The 15632-nt window shown below is 48.9% G+C and overlaps 1 protein-coding gene across 1 annotated transcript in view; it reads left to right on the top strand.

Moving 5' to 3' along the window:
* The first annotated feature begins 1744 nt into the window (after window positions 1-1744).
* The window catches only part of KLHL14 (kelch like family member 14), an 82695-nt gene continuing 68807 nt past the window's right edge, over window positions 1745-15632 (top strand). Inside the window, exon 1 of the mRNA XM_084888718.1 lies at window positions 1745-3138. Within this exon, the coding sequence (XP_084744844.1) occupies window positions 2204-3138 (935 nt within the window). The 5' untranslated portion in view covers window positions 1745-2203. The remainder of the gene's footprint in view (window positions 3139-15632) is intronic.

Genomic DNA, 15632 nt, shown 5'->3' with positions numbered 1-15632 from the left:
GTGATCAAATGATGTACGACAAAATAAATTGTAAAGAGTGACGGCCTGGAGTTGGGAGGCAGAAGGGTTTCTCCCCTCCCAAGGAGAGAGCAAACCTTTAAAAAGGAAGGACAATTGATTTTTTTTTGGGGGGAAGCTTAAGTGAGCCTTGACTTTGCAGCTGGTGGAAAGCAGGTAAGTTCTGGCCTGTGTCTGTCTGTGCCTGGCTGTGTGTGTGGCTGTCTTTGGGGCTGTTGGCAGGGGAAGGGGTGGGGACGGAGTTTGGGGGCGGGGGGCGGGTAGTTGTGTGGCCAGCGCTCATAAAGATGAAAAGTATTGCAAGAAATAAGCAGACGAGGGGTGGGGGGGGGGGGCAGGAGAGGGAGAAGCAGAAGGGGAACAGCAAAAGATGGGGGGGGGGAGACGACGAAGCGGAGAGAGGAGAGAGGTCTGACCAGGTCCACTTACACAGGAGGTTCTGGGGGACTGGTCAGGGGAGCCAGCGCTGTGGGGGCGAGTGTGGGGGGGAGCTCCGGGGAGAGGGGGCCAGGGTCCCCCTGGAACGGGATGGCGAAGTGCCTGCCCAGGAGCCCAGTCCGGTTCCAGCGGGAAGCCGGCGATCCGGGACCGCGCCGGGCGGCGGGCGGGCGGCGCCGGAGCCGCAGTGGAAGGGGCCGGTCCGGCGGGTCCCGCGGAGCCCGGGCCGGGGCGGCGGAGGCGGAGGAGGCTGAGGTCCCCGCGGGCAGCGGGCGGGCGCGGGCGGAGGTGGGGACAGAGAGGGTCCCCTTCCTTCCTTCCGCTCAGCCCTGGAAGGTGCAATTACAGGTTAAGGACCCGGCGTATCGATCCGCCTAGCCGCCCCCCCTGCCTGCCTCGGCCGGGCTGCAGGAGGCTCAGACTTTGCAGAAGTCGTCCCAGGGCCGGGGAAGTGGGGTCCCCCCCCCTCAGTGTGTGTGTGTTGGAGGGGGGCGCTGGGGGGGTGCATGGGGGGGGCTCGAAGGGGACCAGAGGTTGTGGCGCCGAGGGGGGTGGTAGGCAGAGACCCCCCTGAGAGGCACGGCGCCTCCCCACCCCCCCTTTGCCCAGCCCCCGCCCCTCCCCCACACCTGCCGGTTCCCTTGAACTTCGCTCAGTTGCTGGAGTTAAAGCCCTCTCGCCCGGGGTCCCGGAAGGGGGCCATTGCCCGCCCCCCCATGCCTCCCGGTTCTGGTTCTACACCCACCCCCGTCACCCCACTTCCTCCCTCTCTTCCCCCTCCCTCTCCTCCCCCTCCTCCCCCTCCTCGGTGCTGCCCCGCGGGGAAGGGGGACACCCCGTAGGAACTTCCGAGCCTTGAGCTGCGGGGGGCGGAGGAGGGGCCGGGGTGGGGGGCCGGCGGGGGTCTCCTGCCAGGTGGGGGGGCTCCTCTGGGCGATCGGGACAGCCGAGCGGCCCTGGGAAGCCCGGGGTGCGGGGCGGGAGGCTGCGGGCCGGGGCCGGGGCCGGGATTGAGGGCAGCCCCCGCTGTGCGCGACCGCCGCGCGGACCCCGCGCCCCGCCCCGCACTTTCCGGGAGGAGAACGGGCCGCCCCTGCTCCCCGCACCATGCGCCCCGGAGTTTCTCGGGGCGGCACGGATCGCCGGGAGGGCTCCCCGCTTTCGGAAGGCGAAGACTCCTCGCCCACCCGCAAGCTGGTCGGAGTCCCTTCCCGCCTTCCCCTGCCCCTGCCCCCCTAAAAAAGGGGGGGAACCAACTGCGAGACACAGAGCGTCCGGCACACGCTGACCGGGAAGCTCCGTCGGCGGCCCCTGCGCCCTGGGGGCTCCCCCTCCCGGCCCCCCACCCCCGGCTTTCCCCGCGCCCGGCCCGGCATGGACCCCGGCCCCCGAGGCGCCCGGCCGGGGCGGGTGTAGGCCAGTGAGCGGCCTCGCGCGGGGGCAGCGGACCAGGGAGGGGCAGGAGCCGACGGGCGCCCGGACCCCGCGCCTTGGGGACCTTGGGGCGGCGCTCACGGGTCCCCCCGGGAGTTGGGGTCCGAGGCGCGCCGGGCAGGAGCCGGGCGGAGCCCTGATCGCTGTTTTTTCGCCCTCCCCTCTCCTCCCCTCCCCTCCGCACCCTTCCCCACCCCACCCCGCCACACCCCACCCCACCCCTCCGCTCCCCGCGCCTCTCCCTCCCCCGCCCCCGCCCCTGACTGCCAGGCTGGAGGAGGGTTTAAAGCCAGGTGCGCCCAGCCCGCTCGCCATGTCCAGATCCGGGGACCGGACCTCCACCTTCGACCCCAGCCACAGCGACAACCTGCTGCACGGCCTCAACCTGCTGTGGAGGAAGCAGCTGTTCTGCGACGTGACCCTGACGGCGCAGGGCCAGCAGTTCCACTGCCACAAGGCCGTGCTGGCCTCCTGCTCGCAGTACTTCCGCTCGCTCTTCTCCAGCCCCCCGCCTCTCGGGGGAGGGGGCGTCGGCCAGGACGGCCCCGGGGCCCCCAAGGACCCGCCGCAGCCGCCGCAGCAGCCGCCGCCGCCACCGCCGCAGGAGGAGCCCGGGACGCCCGCGTCCTCGCCCGACGACAAGCTGCTGGCCGGCCCGCGGGCCATCAACAACCTGGTGCTGCAGGGCTGCTCGTCCGTCGGGCTGCGCCTGGTGCTCGAGTACCTCTACACGGCCAACGTGACCCTGTCCCTGGACACGGCGGAGGAGGTGCTGTCGGTGAGCAAGATCCTGCACATCCCGCAGGTCACCAGGCTCTGCGTGCAGTTCCTCAACGACCAGATCTCGGTGCAGAACTACAAGCAGGTGTGCCGCATCGCCGCGCTGCACGGCCTGGAGGAGACCAAGAAGCTGGCCAACAAGTACCTGGTGGAGGACGTGCTGCTGCTCAACTTCGAGGAGCTGCGCGCCCTGCTGGACGCGCTGCCGCCGCCCGTGGAGTCGGAGCTGGCGCTCTTCCAGATGGCCGTGCTGTGGCTGGAGCACGACCGCGAGGCCCGCATGCCGCACGCGCCCGACCTCATGAAGCGCCTCCGCTTCGCGCTCATCCCCGCGCCCGAGCTGGTGGAGCGCGTGCAGCCGGTGGACTTCATGCGCAGCGACCCCGTCTGCCAGAAGCTGCTGCTGGACGCCATGAACTACCACCTGATGCCCTTCCGGCAGCACTGCCGGCAGAGCCTGGCCAGCAGGTAGGCGGCGGAGGGGAGAGCTGGGGGGGGGGGGCAGGGGGGCAAGGAAGAGGGGTAGGGAGAAGGGTGCACTGGGCTCAGGCAGGCTGCAAACAGAACAAACAAACAACCCAGAAGGCGGCGGGAAAGTTGACTTCAGGGTGCCTAGAAGGTCCACAGGGGCGGGCCTGGAACAGCCTCCCCAGCCTCTGGACGGCCAGGTCCTCCGCACACCCCCAGAGCGGGAAAGCTGGGACTCATGGACCCAAATGGGCAGGCAGGTGGGGCCAAGGCCAGGGCAGTGAGAGCGCAGCCTTGCAGCCCTCTCCATCCATCTCCATCTGGGAGGCACCTGGACCCAAATTCTCCTGGACCAGAAGTTCCCTCCGGGCTGCACCTCCGCCTCGCCCCGGCCCTGAGCCCTGGGAAGCACCTGGCGGCTGGGGAGGGAAGCTAGCCTTCTTTCATCAGATGCTCAGGGGGGTTCCTGGTGCTGAGCGCCTTGGGGTTGCTCCCTGGGGAGGAGGAGCCCCCAGGTGCTGTGTCTGTGAGGGTGGCTCCTGGAAACGCAGGCATCCCTGGCCCAGGCAAACTTTTCTGTCTTGTGGGGAGCCTTTCCCTGTCACTTTCCAAGGAGGGCAAAGCCAGAGGTTTCGGGGTGTCGTGGATCTTGCCCTGTGGCCCCTGTCTCAAAGGGGAGGTAGTTGAGGATGGAGAGGTAGGCAGTCATCTGGCCCTGGCCGGTCTGTGTGCTGCCCAGGAGCCGCGGAGAGCCTGGGGAGCTGATGAGGCGGTTCTGCTCTCTGCAATCTGTCCCTGGCGTGTATTCCAATCGGATTTCGTGTCCAAGGGGAGAGAGAAAGGATGCCTTTGTACAGTGCTGCTGAGATGAAAACAAACAAAAACAGAAAAATACCCCATAGGATCTGACAGTCATTTTTTACCAGCTCCTATTGTAAACCCTTTCTAATGAGCCCCAGACTAGAGACGCTGCCTCTTTTTTTCGAAAAGCGGCAGCGGTATCTGTTCTGTTTCCTGTGATGAAACATCAGGATCCCAGATGCCAGGCTACCCGAGTCTGATCCACCGAGGGGTTCCATGAGGGAACGCGGGGCGCAGGCACCCATCAGGGCACAGGCACCCATCAGGGCACTTTCCCATTCAGAAGGATGTCCGAGGGCCGGGGTCCACTCCAAGCAGCCTGGGGAACTCAGGGTTTGTTCTTCCTGCTGGTGTTTCTGCCGGACACAGGTGACTGAAGTTTTAAGAAATGGAAGGTGTTCTCCGCAGATGCTGAGGCAGCCCTGGTGCTCGGGGAGGCCCAGGGGAGGCATGGGAAACCTTGACGTTAGGAGCCTTGTAAGTCGGTTTTTCTAGTATTTGTGAGAGATGAGTTAATAATCTGGGGTAGCAAGAGATGACAGGAAGACAATAACACAAGCAAGACTCCAAAGCCCTGTATGCTTAAGCAGTGAACACGGCACCCACGTGAGACTAAGACGATGAAATGGACATTTATTTTGTAGGGGTTTTTCCACGTGTTTAACGATCCAAATGGTAAGCTTAGTGTGATGGGCAAGTGTCATCGCACAGTGGGCACTGCCGATTAACATTATGTTATTTACGCTTTATAACTTCCTGCAGCATACACAGCGGTAGTCCTGAATATACATGTGCCCATATTTTAAAAAAAAAAAAATGTGCTATCTAGTATACATTCAGAAAGCCAGAAGGATAATCAAATTAAGAGTTAGCTTGTCCGAAGAGTAATTTTTGGAAATGAGCTTTATACATTTGACCCAATAAATAATCTGTGAGGCCCTCCATGCACTTGTACTGAATAAGTATGTCCCAGGAGTCCGTGTTACAAGGGTTGACTTTTAAAATGCAAAATCCATCTCCCACCTTAGTCTGGCTGCAGCGCGCCAGCCGGGCCTGCCGGCTCTGTCCTGGTGGATGGCTGAGATACCGGGCTGCCGGCTCCATGGTGACACATCCCGGCTCCGCTGGGCCATGTCATTTGAAGGATATGTAGTGATGTCTGACCACAGAATGCTTACAAGTGACATGGATGCTGCAAGCATCTAATACTTGTGCAGAGTGAGAAACTGTGTTTTCCTTTAAAAGAGAAAGATGCAGAAAATAGTTCATGGGAATCTATTGTTGATCTGCAAGAAACGTAATTGAGAGTCTGTTACATTATTGCTAACTATAACATTTTAATTTTAGGGACTAATGGCATCGTTCTCATTTTAATTCACTAAAAAGAAAAGAATGCAAGAATAAGCATCAGGTTACTAACTTTAATGTAGAAAATGCTATGAGTTGCAGCCAATAGCATTATATCAGCCCATTTATTATAGTATCAACATAATATAAAAATGTTCTTTCAGCCTTGTGTGTGGATTAACAGGGAGATAAATGCGTTAAACCATTGTTTTTGCGATTGTATCACTTTTATTGAAGAGGAAGGGCATTCATTGTATTTATTAGTTTTTGTCCACCTGTAGTTCTTAGAGTCTAAATAGTTCCTTAAATTCAGAGCAGGTGGAAAATGGAAATTGACCAGTCTGTTGAAATAAGAACAAAATAGAATAACTTCAAAGAGAACTTACTTGTTAAGAATGTGTTATCTATAGAAAATAGGTCTATTAATATAACAAAATTTAAACATGTTTGTAAATATTAAATAATTTTGCATTTTTATTAAGTCTAGAAAAATAAAGCAACCCAAGCATAAAGACTTTATAAATAACCAAATTAACTTTTAATTTTTGCTCTAGTTGATTTGTTTTTTAAGTATGTCATTTATGGTCAGATTCATATTTTATTTTAGCAAACTAAGCATTTAGGGCAATAAATTTAAAAACATAAGAGATTTACTTTCTTATATTCAAATATATACATAAGTAATTTAAGATAAGTGAGTAGACAAAAATTAAAATACTTTGAAGTCTTCTTTCTTCATTATTTTGTTCTGTTTTCTTGCAAGGAATATAAAACTTAAGAAATAAGTTCTTGAAAAGTTTTGGAAAAGTCATTATTGAAGATTTCTAAAGCATAAAAATTTAATTTCGTAAAGGGACATGACATGCAATGTTTAGAACCATTAAGAAGTAAACAACAGGAGATTTATAATCTAAGTCTGTCTTAAGCAACCCAAAATTTCTTTTTTATTTTTTACATTTTAATGCAGAATTTAGCCGTTGTCCCAAATAAATCCAATTGGGCTGGATTAATTGCTTTCTCTTTTGCATTTTCATTGCCCCTCCCACAATGGAAGCGTAAAATAAATGCTGATTGAAAGTTGGAGGAATAAGGTTATAGAATTAAAAAGCCTCAGCATTGCTCTTCACCAATACCGTTCTCAGTGGATGTCACTATTGAACGTGACACTCACAAGGCCACTTGACTTCCTCCAGAAACACCTGTAGCGGAAATGCGTTCGTGGGAATGGTCACATTTTTTAAACACTTGCCCACCAGCAGGTGTTGCCGTCCCGTGTAGAGTTCTGTGTTAGTGTATAGTTTTCAAGATATTATGTTTTATAGAAGATAGAAGACTACCCTATAAAGATTTCACTTTCTACAAAACATAGTCTATTTAAAGATTTCACGTCAATGAATGTAAAGATCTAAACACCGGACGGACCATTTGCTATGATGACCTGCAATTATTAAAAAGCTGTAGATTTCCTAACCCCCAGTTTTGGTTCCTGGCGTGGTGTTGAGGATGTGTTTGTTTCTCTAAATATGAGACACTGTTTTCTGTTGGCTCTCTTCTGAGAACTGGTCACAACCTTCGCCAAACAAGCTAAGCTCGTCACTAGGCATTCCACAAATTGTGCCTCTGCTTTATGCCAATTTGATATCCCCAGATTAGGAGTTGTTAAGTAGTTAGATTTTTGTATCAGAATTTACTCAACCATTCAGCATACAATTTGTTTATTATCTGAAACAAGGCCATTGATTGCAAAATTATGCCCCTGGTTTGGGAGACAAATAGTTACATCCTCCAATCAAAAAGCAATTAGAGGAGATATTAACGCATGTCATTGGCTTAGAGTACATCCCGACAAAAGGGCGCATGTCCACGTTCTAATTCCTGCTTATCTTTTTTCCCATATTCAGAAACATGATGAGGTTTACTTATGATCTTAGCTACTTTCTAAGTATCTCCATTCTCTTGGCATAAACATGCAGTAAAAAATACGTTTATTTATAACAGCTCCTTCCTACCATGTTAATTGATGTAATGCTCATCATAGCCCTAAGTGATGGGTGCCATCATTAGCCTCGTTTTATAGGTAGGAGACGAATGCACAGAGAAGGTAAGCGTTTTGCTGATGGTTGCACAGCTGGTGGCGGGCGGAGCCCATCTGAGTCCAGGTAATGGGGCCTTGGCGTCCCTGTCTCATCCAGGGTGTCTGCTTCTGCCGTGAGCCTCTATGCCAGGATATGATCTGGTGATTGTTCTCAGAGGTTTACATAGACTAGACTTCCTTTCCAAAAAGAAATTTGTGAAGGTTAAAAATTAATGTATCTGCCTTTAAAACAAGTTGAGAGGTCTTGTTCTAGGCCTGGGCCTGCATTTCCCCTCACCTCCCCACCCCACCCCCTGTCCTCCTGTAAAAGGCCAAATAGTACTTATTTGTGGCTTGAGGGGTGGGGGGTGAGGCAAGTTGAAACCACTCCCCTCTTCTTTTGTGGCACAAAAACAGCCATAGACAACCCATCAATGAATGGGCGTGGCTGTGGGACAATAGCACTTCACTTGTAGACATGAAATTTCATGTTTCACATGTCATGCAATATTATTCTCCTTTTGATTTTTAAAAACCATTAACGACGGTAAAGCCCATGCTGTCTGCGGGGGCTGCACACTAATGGGAGGGAGGCTGGAGTTTCTCTGAGTCACCGCTGGCCAGCCCCCGTTCTGGGCACCTGGGAGCCATCGCTGAACAAAATGGACCCAGAATTCTGTCCTTATTCCAGTGGGAAGAGTCCCAGAGGTCTTTCTCCCTCCACTCGGAGATAATTCAAGTCTAAATAAATCCACCGTGCTAAGTTAAAATTTCAACTTTCCATAGTAAGGCTTACGAATTTCAATAGTGATTCCAGGGAGGTAGATAGTAATTAGTTAATCCATTTTGAAATGATATTTTGGTGTGTATTGTGTAAGGTAAGAGTTCAATTTTATTCTTATGCATTGGATGTTCATTTTTTCCATCATCCTTTATTAAAGAGACTATACTTTTCCCATTGTATGTTCTTGGCACCCTTGTTGAAAAACAGATTTTTGTATATGGGTGAATTTATTTCTGGGCTTTCTATGTTGTTCCATTAGACTATATGTCTGTTTTTGTGCCAATGCCATTCTCTCTTGATTACCATAACTTTGTAGTATAATTTGAAATCAGGAAATGCGATGCCTAAAAACAAAAACAAAAACAAAAAAACAACAGTGAATGAGGTTCTCATTTTTCCCCCCCCAAACATATCTAAGGATAGTGAACCGACTACCATAAATTGGGCACTATTGAGAAGAGGGTTACATGTTATTTCTAAGTATTTTAATAACTTCCAGTTGGAAATTCAGGGACATTTAACCCTCTGCTCTCTGAGATTGACATGCGCATATTCAGCCAATGAATCTAGGCACAGAAGTGAGCATGTGAACAGTTATTTTTCCAAATGCCAACCTGTATGTCCCCCTGCGTGGACCGGAGGGCATGTGTGTTCAGTGTTCCTGACTCTGTGTGAAGGAGCTGTATCCAGTACCGTGTGTCTGTGGCAGCTCCGGCCTCGTCCGAAGTGGGCAACCTCTGGAGGGGCACTTGTGTCGTAGGTTCGGCCTCTGTGTCTGTCTCCCCCATTAGAGACGGTTCTGAGTATTTGTAATCAAAGCCCTTCACTCACCATCTGACCTCCATCCAAAAGCAGAAGTTCCAGATGAAATGGCATTTGTCTTCAACACAATTGAGGTCCGCATTTAGGGTCAAGCTGGGTTTGGTGGGAGAGAAGAGCCCGACTCCTTCCCCACGGGTCCACCACACTTGGCCAGCAGTTCCCAGTGAAGGGGCTCAATAAGGAGCTGCTGAGATGTGTCCCTGTGATAGAGACTTACTGACAAATGGGGGCGGGAGGTAACATATTGTACGCAAATCTATAAAAAGGAGAACTTTTCATTTAACCACGAGAACATGGCTGTGGAAGCAAAACAAACTAAAACAAGGCCTTGTTGCTTGGGTTTGAACCCAGAGGCCCCCACCCCAGACTTCTGTGCACTGATGTACCAGTGACCTCAGCCTTGTTTCCATGGGGACCAGGGAAAGCTATGCAGGTGAGGGGTCCGTATAGGTGAGGAGTACAACAGGTAGCAGCCAGAAGGACCGAAGCACCTGTGTATTTTAATAACATGAAGCAAGATCACCCTAATTGGAAATGTATGCTGCTCATGTTTTGTTTCCAAGAAAACCAGTTGAACAATTGTTGTGCCATAAATGTTTATGCCTCCTGTTGTTCATGTAGAATTTCAGAAAATACATGTATTGCAATGTCCTTTCCATTCACTTCCCAGATGGCTCATGATGCATGAATTAGTACTGTTGAGTGCTTTAAAGCAAACAAACAAACAAAAACAACAAACGCGTTCGGAAATGGGCAGGAGGCTGAGTTAACCAGGGAAAGGACGCTCCATTGTAACAGATGATACAGTGAATATGTCTGATTTACTGTAAACGGCAGAAAGGCTTCCATATTCACCATTGATATTAGTGACAATAGGTTTAGGACTATTTACAACATTAAAAGCAGAAAGATAAGCTTATAATAGTAAAAACAATGAAAATAGCAACTATTTATGATGTGAAGAAAGAAAGTAAATCACAGAGAAGTGAAAGAGAAGAAAAAAAGGAGTAAGGAAAATGCAAGAAAATAGGGAAAAACAAATTATGAAGAGATGTATCGATGTAGATTCATCGATTGTAGCAGAAGTCCCACTCCCGTAGGGGGTTGAGGCTATGCATGGGTGGGAGCAGGGGTAGATGGGAAATCTCTGTGCCATCCTCTCAGTTTTGCTGTGAATCTAAAACTGCTCCAAAAAAAAAATAAAAGCCTTTAAAAAATAAATTAACATCATTAAAAAAGGAGAGAGAAAGAGATAAGCCATCTGAAAAAGAAAGAAAGAAAAAATAAAACTTGCAGCAGAGAAGGATGGGCAAGGAAATTCTAGAATGTGGAGAGCAGCTGTTCAATATTTGTTGGACAAATAATTACCAAGTCAGAAGCATTTAAATCACTGCATACCCAACTTATGTAACTTACAGAGTTAAGCATGGAGTTCCATTAGAAAGCGAAAACGTCAGTCCTCAAAAAAAAAAAAAAAAAAAAGTGTTTCCCAAAGAAAAAAGGTCAATTGTGGTAACTTGGCTCCCATAATCTGACTCGGTACAATTATTATATATTTGTAATTGAGGTTCATCAGGATGTGTAATAAGCAGCTCTTTGCTGCTGTGCTAAATGCAGGATTCTCAGAAGTGTCAGGGTTCAACAGAGGAGATGTGAAATATTACTGTGATCTTTGTGACAATTTGAGTTCCCAGTGGAACTGGGACGGACAGCAGACGGATAAGCAAGGGGCTCTTCGCCGCCGCGGGCAGCTTTTCTGGGCCTGCGCCCATGACCCCGCCACACCCACGGATGCATTGCATTTACCACCCACAGGAAGTTCCGCTATGGAACAGCCCCCAGATTTGTACTGAGCATGTTGTGCTCCAAACTCTGTGCGTGGTTGAGAGATCCATGGCTAAATAAGACAGACACATTCCTGACTTCCTGTCGTTTACAGTATAAGGAGAAAGAGGAAATGATTACACAGGCACCATGTGCTGGGAGACCGGGTATCAGGGCTGCAGCCTTGACCCAGTGGCCCAAGAAGACATTGTCCACAGAAGAGAGTAAGATGAGCCTTGGAAGGTTCTCTCTCCAGGTGGGGGGGAGCCGGGGGAAGACAGACAGCGTCCCTGAGGGTCCAGCACCTGCCTGAGCATCTGGCAGAAGAGTCCTGTGCCTTCCAGGAGCCGAGAGAAGGTGCCTGTGGTTAGAGATTGCGCAGGAAGTGTCCAGGTGGCAGAGCAAGTTGTGGGCTCTGCTCAGGATTAGCCAAGCCAGGGGTGACTTCCATAGTGGGACCCCAGTGCTTTTCCCACCGGAACCAAGAAAGCAGGCAGTACGCTGCTGCCTTCGAAACCAGGACCCTGCAGGTGTGTTCTCCCTCCCTCCGCTGTAGCTGAGTCCCACACCAGCAAATGGGTTAATAATTACAGTGACACACACCGGCGTCTTGGTAACAATCAGCTGAGATGAGGAAGAAAGCTATGTAAACAGAAAATGCTCTTTGAAATTCAGTGATTATCGGTCCTAGGAGATCCATGAAGAGAATGTACCTGGATGCATGTTTGGCAATCAGGAAAACCCTTGGACATGTCTGTGGTCCCACGGACGGCACAGAATTAATTCGTCAGGGACCTTTAACACAAGGAGAATGAGGTGCGAGGGGCCCCGAAGGCGAACACAAGGGCATCGGAGGGAAGTGGGGAGATCAGCATTTCTGATGGCTCTCCACAGTGCATCCCATTTCACCCCTGAGAGGGGAAATGGGGCCTTTTTTTAGCTACAGAAGTCTTTCTTTCCCTCTTTTCACCTCATGAACTTGAGCTCAGAGGCCTCCCTTTCTGCCGCCCCCCTCCCAGCCGCCCTCCCACCCCCCTGGGCCTGGCTCTTGGCTCCCAGGGCGCTGCCTGCCTGCCTGCCAGGCCTGGTCCATTGCACCTGCGCAGGGACCCGGGCTTCCAGCTCAGCTGGGCCACCGTATGGAGCCTGGCTCACTGGAGGCCGCAGGGAAGTGAACTGGAGAATTACAGGCGGTTTCACTTCCCCGCCTTATGTGCCTTCAGGTGCCTCTGAGACAGGCGAGGCCAGTGAGATGGAGAGGAGGAGGAAGGGAGAAAGCACCAACGTTAGAGAATGAAAGAAGGAAGAGTCCTTTATGGAGAGGCATTGTTGGAACATGTGGGTAGATGTGTGTGTGTGTGTGTGTCTGTTGGAACATGTAGGTAGATGTGTGTGTGTGTGTGTCTGTTGGAACATGTGGGTAGATGTGTGTGTGTGCAGTCAGCATGCATAGTATTAGGTTCCAGCTTTAAATATTCTGTCCAGTGACTTCTGAGGTGTGTTTTTGTTTTGTTTTGTTTTGTTTTGTTTTTATCAGATAAAGGTCTATTTTGAACATGAAGATGGGGGTGGGACAGTCAATTTTCTGTTCTGGCACTGAGTGAGGAATCCTTGGGTTTGGGAGAGCCATTTTTTGCCCAAAGAGAACGTAGTCACATTTATAAATCCTGCTTAGATGTCCCCGCCAGAATATCACGGGCAAAGGAAAGGGGTGAGGAGAGGGGTGTGCAATCTGTGAGGCAGAGTGGGAGACATGGAAGGGAAAACGTAACGCTTTGAAGATGCACAGTAGGCCCGCAGCACTTTCTGTCTCATCTGCATTAACAAGGGCTCACTGAGACTGTGAGGGATCCCAGCCAACATTGGTGTATCCTAGAGGCAGAAGTGTGTGCCTCGGAGCACAGACCAATTTGGTGGATTGGTTACTATGACAACTGTACCACTACTGTCAGTGGCAATTCCTGTAGTCTCCCTGTCGTAAGGTTTTCACAAGTGTTCACTCCAAAATGATGTTTGTAGATAGAAACTGCAAAGAAACGCTAGAAAATATAGATATGGATGAGGATAGACATAGATGTAGATATAGATGTAGAGATAGAGATAGAGATATGAATGAGAGATAATATGGCATAGCAGGAGGAACAAATAAGAAGATTATGTTATAATGCAAATATCTTAAATAGGTCCATTGCATGGTAATTAAGACCTAAAAGTCAGACAGATGCAGGTCAAACCCCACCTTGACAACTTATGAACTGGCTTGGTAATTCTCTTATTTTCAGATTGCTTATCTATAAAATGTACATAATAATACCCACTTTGTTAGGGCACTTTGGACTGTTGGGAGAATATGTGTATAACAGAACATAGTGTCTGGCTGTGAATGCTTAATAGCTTTTATTTTTATAGGTGTAGTTCTATTTATATCTAATTGCCTTCCTATTTGCCTGTTAAGACTTCTAATTCCATAGCATGCGTTCCTCCTAGAGCTGGATTCTCACAGCCTGAGTCCCCAGTGCTGCTCTGGATAGATAGTGTTTCTGTTGACTGCGTCCCTTCCACCTACCTTTGTCCCACAGGCTGGACCATCGGCTTGATCTGTCCATGTCAGGAACTGGAAAGGTTAGAAAGACTGTGGTGGATTCATATGAAACATTTCATTGAGATGTAATTTACATATCATTCAATTCACCCATTTAAAGACTAAAATCTGAGGTTTTAATATATTCACAGAGTTGTGCAGCCATCACCACAATTAATTGTAGACCATTTATCACCCCCCAAAGGACCCCATACCTATTTCCTTCCATCCCCACAGCCTAGGTAACCACTAGCCTACTCTCTGTCTCCATAGACTCATAGATTTGCTTATTCTTGACATTTTATATAAATGGAATCATACCACATGTGGTATTCTGACTGGCTTCTTTCATATAGCATTGTTTTCAAAGTCCATCCATGTTGTAGCATGTAGTACTTCATTCCTTTTTATGGCTAAACAGTATTCCATTGTATGGGTAGACCACATTTTATTTATTCATCAGTTGATGGACATTTGGGTTGTTCCCATTTTTGCTATCTACACTAATAAAAGAGAAAAATGCAAATTGACTATACTTCCTCAACACCCACCAGCCAATCAGGAGTGAGTATGCAAATTAATACAACAAAGATTTGCATACGCAGGTACAAGCAGCTGGGGGCAGGACACTTGTGTCATCATGTTCTACACTGCCCCAGCTGCCCAGGGCCTCTGGGCAGCATGGGAAGGCAGAAAGGTGGCTCTGGCCAGAAAGAAGGTGGTGCCAGCAGTCAGGGGAAGGAAGGCCCATTCTTGCACGAATCTTTGTGCATTGGGCCTCTAGTTATAAATAATGCTGCCATGAGCATTCATGAATGTACAAGTTTTTGCATGGACATATGCTTTCATTTCTCTTGGGTATAGACCTAAGAGAGGAATTGCTGCATCATGTAGTACTTGTTTAACATTGAACACAGGTCTGACCTTTTGAGGAACTGACAGATTATTTTCCAAAGCAGACACACCATTTGGCATTCTCACCAGCAGTATATAATGGTTCTCATTTCTCCACATCCTTACTAACACTTGCTATCAGTCTTTTTTACCATAGCCATTCTGATGGGTATGAGGTTACCTTTCATTGTGGTGGGCATGTCACTAATGGCTGATGTTATTGAGAGCATCTCTTCATGTGCTTATTGGCCACTTGTACTTAAATGTCTAGTCAAATTCTTTGGTCATTTTTTGGTTGTTGTTTTTTTTTTTTCTTATTGAGTGGTGAGAGTCCTAAAGCATGTTTAGAAGGGCTTCTTGAAGTTCCTAGATCACAGCTGGCCCACCTTCTGTAGGAATTAGGGATTCTATTTTACAAAAGTGAAAAGGAAATGCACCCAGATGGACAGTGGAAAATTCTCGGATACTTCTAATTGACACATGTGTCTAGTATTTAACATCTTGGTGTTTGGTGGTTGATTTTGGTGTTGTGTATTTTCTTCATGTGACTATGTGGGCCTTAGGCATGATATTTCTTAAGTGATAGTCTGGACTTGGCTTAGCAAATATTTTACTCAAATAAAAAATAATCATTACTAAATTTATTTGCTTACATTTTCTCATAGGCACAAAAGGAATTTCTTATTCAAACTATATTTATACAACAATGTGTTTAGGGATATGAGTTAAAATTCTTTGACTGCCAAGACAGTGATAACTCATAAGATCCACTGCAGAAGAAGAACATGTTTTAAAAAGGCAAATCTACAAACCAGACACTCTCGGTTGAAAGAGAATGCCAGTTCCTTATGAGATCAGCAGGAAACAGCCAGCTTGGGATTGTCAGTGAAGGCTGAGATTCAACTGAGGGCTTCACTTCCTATATCGTCCAGTCGTCCTGACATGGGAAAGTTAATCATGATAATAACCAGTTCGGTTTCATCTTCCTTTGTTACAACCTCCTTGCAATTCTCCTTAGCAACAATAACAACAACAACAACAACAAAATATGTGCTGCTCTTGCAAAGAAATTCCTTTTACCAATCTTAGTGGGACAGGTACTATTATTATACTTCACTAACTGTTGCTTTGAGTGTGTGGATTTAGCAAACCTTTTTCCAAGCTTAATGTTTATGTTTCTGGATGGAACAATTACTATTTTGATTATGACCCTCTTTGAACAATCAAAGTCTGGATTTCTGTTAAAAGATTTACTTTTCTATTATATAACAAAAATGACTTCAGGCCGCCATCATAGATCCGAGTGA

The sequence above is a fragment of the Pipistrellus hanaki genome (assembly GCF_964339955.1).
Source record: "Pipistrellus hanaki genome assembly, chromosome: 6".
NCBI lineage: Eukaryota > Metazoa > Chordata > Mammalia > Chiroptera > Vespertilionidae > Pipistrellus > Pipistrellus hanaki.
Note: the sequence above shows the minus strand (reverse complement) of the source record. Positions and strands in the feature narration are given on the sequence as shown.